Source organism: Lynx rufus, unplaced genomic scaffold, assembly GCF_022079265.1.
Source record: "Lynx rufus isolate CCGP_SWC_20201006 ecotype Redwood Valley unplaced genomic scaffold, mLynRuf1.p SCAF_1, whole genome shotgun sequence".
NCBI lineage: Eukaryota > Metazoa > Chordata > Mammalia > Carnivora > Felidae > Lynx > Lynx rufus.
In genome coordinates, this window is record NW_025814823.1 from 86,680,707 (window position 1) to 86,686,554 (window position 5,848).

Here is a 5,848-nt window from a genome sequence, read left to right on the forward strand (position 1 = left end):
CTCTTGGATACTTTCCAGAAAACTTTTTCTAGCTGTTTCTTTCTTCTAGTATCCCTAAGAAACTTTTATACTGTCTGTATACTACCTAATATTTCTCTCTATTTATAATATTGTTAGAAATAAAAAGAGATTTCATAAGAAATATGAAGCCTATGGAGTTTCAATGGCCAGTTTATAGCTATAATAAAATGAAGATGCAATCCTAGATCTTCTATGTTCATATATAATCTTCTTACTCTTATATGACATAACAAATTAGTTCATGAGATTTTAAGAATGTACTTCTGAAACTGAAGAAAAAATATCAGGCAGGTATTTGATTAAATTATTTAGTTCTTAGACACCAATAAATTATCCAATGGTCTCTAAATATCCAGTCTCAGGATATTCTGTTGGACTTTTTGCTGCTGAAGTCTTCCCACTATAATTAGCCCTGTCAGCTTCTATTGTTCTAGATATTTCTGCTCATGTATGTTTCAAGAAAGATAGCATATAGTTAACAATTGGTGAGATATGTAATTATTTGTACTATATTCCATATATATATGTGAATGATGTTTAAATGTTTCAACTCAAAATGGTAATACTGAAATACTTGAATATATTAATTTTTCTTATCTTTTTCTTCTCAACCACTGGCTTCAGTTTAGTGTAGTCATTAATTGCAGAACGTACATCAGAAAATTATATCCATCTGGAGGATAGAAGATATTGCCTGGAAGACAGAACTCCATCATGCTCTATCAGAAGGGAATTCTTGCTATAAAGTTGTATCAAATCAACACAAAATCACTAAATTACACACACACACACACACACACACACACACCTGCACACACACACACACACACACACACACACACACACACCACACATCACACATCTCCTGATAAAATCAACCACATTATTTTAATTCCTAGTTGTTCACTCTCTGCAATGTGTGTCATCAAAGAACAATGAATAACAGCATTGTAACTGAGTTTATGATTCTGGGACTTACCCAAAATCCTGAACTGCAGGGAGTTCTCTTCATTGTCTTTCTCTGCATCTACCTTGTGGCCTTTTTTGGCAATGGGCTAATTATCATTGTTATAATCTATAATACCACCTTGCATACGCCCATGTATGTGTTCCTCCTGGCACTAGCTATTGTGGATATCATCTGTACAACAAGCATTATACCAAAGATGCTGGGGACCATGCTAACATCAGGAAAGAGTATTTCATATGGAAGCTGCATGTCCCAGCTCTTCTTCTTCACGTGGTCATTGGGGGCTGAGATGGTACTCTTCACCACAATGGCCTATGACCGTTATGTGGCCATCTGTTTTCCTCTTCGCTACAGCACTATTATGAACCACCATATGTGTGTGGCCTTGCTTAGCATTGCCATGGTTATTGCAGTAACCAATTCCTGGGTACACACAGGTCTCATCCTGAACCTGACTTTCTGTGGGCCAAATAACATTGACCACTTCTTCTGTGAGATACCCCCACTGCTCTCTTTGTCCTGCAGTCCTGTGAGAATTAATGAGGTGATGGTATATGTTGCTGATATTTCCCTGGCCATAGGTGACTTCAGCCTCACCTGCCTGTCTTATGGTTTTATCATTGCTGCCATTCTCCGCATCCGCACAGCAGAAGGCAAGAGGAAGGCTTTTTCAACATGTTCATCCCACCTCATAGTTGTGTCCCTTTACTACTGTCCTGTAATCTACACATATATCCGCCCTGCTTCCAGCTACTCATTTGAAAGGGACAAGGTGATAGCTGCACTATATACTCTTGTGACCCCAACATTAAACCCAATTGTGTATAGTTTACGAAACAAGGAGATGCAGACAGGGATTCAGAAAGTCTTTGCATTTTTGAAACATTAGTGGTTTCACAAGAGAATGTCAACTCTCTATTCTAGAATCACCTCCTAGAACATCTTAGATTTTACTGATCATGTATAGGTACTTCCTTCCCAAATTTCCCTACTCCCTCTTCGGAGTGAGATTGATTCATTCCACTGCAAATCACTTTCTTTGCTCCTCATTTCTAAAATGCACTTATTTCTGGAGCATCTGGTGACTCAATTAGCTAAGCCTCTGGCTCTTGGTTTTGGCTCAGGTCATGATCTCACAGTTTCGTGGGTGTGAGCCCCCGCGTTGGGCTCTGTGCTGACAGTGAGGATCCTGCTTGGGATTCTCTGTCTCCTTCTTTCTGTGCCACTCTCCCATCATGCTGTCTCTGCCTTTCTTAAAGTAAAATAAACTCTAAAAAAATTAAAATAAAATTCACTTAGTTCTTACCATTTCACTACTGATTTATACTCCTCACTCCACATATTTCTAAATTACTTTCATTCATGAAAACTTTCACAACTACTCCCAGTAAATGTAAAGTGTTTATCTTATTCCTATTCTATTCTGGGCTACCTCATTGTCTCCACAATTTTATATTTTTAGTTTTAACAATGTGTAAAATGTAATATATATACCATCTCAAATATATAACGTGATATATATCCCAAAATATTTCTAGAATATATATGTATCTTCTCATTCTCATTTATGCCTGTGTACAAGCATTTGCCTGTAGGCACAAACATCATATATATATATATATATATATATATATATACACACACATATATATATATATATACAATACAATATATACAATAGCATACATATATATGTGTATATATATATACATATATATGTGTGTGTGTGTGTATATATATATATATGATGTTTGTGCCTACAGGCAAATGTGTATATATATAAATATATGCACATACATTCACAAAGAAAGATTACTTCTAATATTATGAAACTAGTCTGAATAAAATCATGTCTATTTCAATATATAAGAAAATATATGGCATTACTGCGAGACTTATTTGTGACGCAGACAGTACAATTTTCCCTTGAAATCAGTTATAATTAAGGTTTCATTGCAATTTTTAAAATGCAGGCATTTTGTCATACTAATCTCCCTGAAACAATCTCGTTCATGTCATTGTTGCCTACTTTAGGATTTTACTTCATGAATACAATAACCATACACTACTATTGGCATTCTTTTGTATAGCATGTAATGAGAAATCCTAAGTAAATTAAACCTGACAGGAACACAAAGACTCCTTAAATGCCTTAGAGCTGAAGACCACTCTGAACAAACGTTTGGTGAACAAGTCAGATTTATTTCATACGGAGATAGGACATCATGAGTCAGTAAGAGGGTGCTAGAAGGAACATATTTCGGATTTTTTGGTCTTTAATAAAAAAAAATCAGTCACACAAGGGGGGTTTTCCCTAGATTGGGTCAGAAAATGAGAGAAATTTACGTAGGAGGCAATTCAGCTTTAATTGGCAAAAAATAATGCAGTGGATGAGTTTCTATCTTGCTCTATCATAGTGACATTTTCCAATGTTGTTGTTCTGTGATTTTTTTTTTTTAATGATCAGCAGAACACCATTGCCTAGCTGTTTAGCAAGAGAAGCTGAATAGACAATAGCTGGAGGCTGTTTTTTTCTATCTCGTTTCTCTAAAATTAAGCTCATAGATGACTGTCTTCATTATGCTCTCTTCCTTATTAAAGAGAGCCACATGGAAGTCAAATAAGCAAAACAGATTAATTCCTTTATAAAGAAAAATATAAAATAATTGCCTGAATTTTTTTAATAAAATTACATGGTTATAAGCATGGCTTGAAAAATGTTAGTCATTTGAAACATTCAGATTTATTTTCATTCTGATTTTTTATTTTAAGTGGACAATTTTAAAAGGAAATATAATTCTGGATTCCCTTCTCTCAGATTTTGTTCTGTGGTGGCTTCTATATTATTTTGCATATTATTATATTGCATGTTGTATTTTGTAATATGTATATGAAGGGATATCACATCAATATATTTAGGACTATCTTGTGTGATTTTCTAAGTAATCCATTATACTTACATACAAGTCATGCAACATAAAAAGGAATGAATTCTGTGTATAGCTCGTTGTCTAGAATATTTATGTGTTTGTTATCCACAGGAGACTGTGTGAATTTGAAATCGTATCTTCTCCATATTTCTTCCACAGTACCCTATACCTCTTAGCATTGCAAAAATCAGTCTCAAATTATAAGTCTATTGAGCACTTTTAGTTTAAGAGTAAGAGACCAAGAGTGGTTTCAGTATTTTGTGCCGTTTGTGTGTTGATATGTGAATGTGGGATGAATGTGGGATGGGGAGAAATAGGGTATAAAAAGGATGTTCTTTTCATTGTATCTAGTATTTTAATTGCATATGATGAGTATTCTACAATGATTTGTGCTAGTTCACTTAGAACACTGTTTTCATGCGGCAGCCACTCTGGGTTTGGACCTCATAGAGATTATTTTAGATTTCATTAAATAAATATCTTATTCTATTGAACACAAAAGTAGGGCAAAGCCTTGTTAAATTTCTAGTATGTTCATCTACAGATAATATAAACTACTACGTCTGTCCTTTGAAACCAGTGAATAGACATGCCTAATGCAATGGAAGCCTGGTGTGCAACAATCAATAGTGTCTAAAGGTGGAGATGTCAAAAGGCATGTGAATTTTCACCTATTATTTTAAACACTTTTTTAAGCATTATTGAAATATGATCAATAAATAAAATTGTCAGATATTCAAAGTGTATCTCACATCCTAAAAATAAGAATTGAGGAAACTTAAACATAAGAGACTCTTAAAAACTGAGAACAAACTGAGGGTTGATGGGGGTGAGAGAGAGGGTGGGTGATGGGTATTGAGGAGGGCACCTGTTGGGATGAGCACTGGGTGTTGTATGCAAACCAATTTGACAATAAATTTCATATTTATAAAAATAATAAAATATAAAATATAAAATAAAATATAAAATATAAAATATAAAAATAAGATATAAAATATAAAAATATAAAAATAAGAATTGCCCAAAAACCATGCATTTACATCACATTGGACATAAGCGTATCACTGTATCATCTTAAACTGTAAGCACTGACTGGAGGAGCAAATTTGGAAGTGAGGCACTTGGCATCACTGAACAAGTTTGTAGTTAACATACATGGGGAAGGGAAGGAGGTATTTATATGATTCCAATTGCTACTAGTAGCTATCAACAAATATAAATACAGATTTGAAATCACAAACTAAATGATTGTATAAAATTGCATTGAGAGAGGGAGATACAAACACTGAAACCACTGGAAAACCAATTGCAATATGCCATTTGGGTGTAGTTGTAAGATATGGCTTAAAATTATATCTTTAAACATTTTGACTATCATTAACATTTATTTTATATTTATATATTATGTAACAAAAATATTTAAATATCAATACATTATAAGTTAAGATAAAGTGAATAATATTTTAATATGCTTTAATATAATTAATTTACTAATGATACACATATTTTATCACATTCATACATAAAATCATATTAATATATTTTTTTATTAATTTGATAATATATTTGTTTCCCTTACCTTATGTTCATCTGTTTTGTCTCTTAAAGTCCTAAGAGACAGAGACAAAGTGCAAGTGGGGAAAGGGGAAAGAGAGAGGGAGAAAGAGAATTCCAAACAGGTTCCACATTGTCAGCACAGAACCTGATGTGGGGCTTGATCTCACAAACCATGATATCATGACCTGAGCCAAAACCAAGAGTTGGATGCTTAACCTGAACCACCCAGGCACCCCAATAATTGTATTTTTAACAAGAGCAATATAAGTAAATATGTCTCCATGTTTTTGAAATCTTATTTAATTCTTCATGATTAGTGAATAGATAAATAAGAAAGATACAATGTCAATGACTTCAATTTGTAAGATTT

General features: G+C 33.6%; 1 protein-coding gene across 1 annotated transcript; it reads left to right on the forward strand.

Annotated features, from left to right (window-relative positions):
• Positions 1-956: 956 nt before the first annotated feature.
• Positions 957-1,880, forward strand: LOC124519368 (olfactory receptor 13G1). Its single transcript, XM_047089586.1, has one exon. The coding sequence runs from the start codon at positions 957-959 to the stop codon at positions 1,878-1,880; it is 924 nt and encodes a 307-aa protein (XP_046945542.1).
• Positions 1,881-5,848: the final 3,968 nt, after the last annotated feature.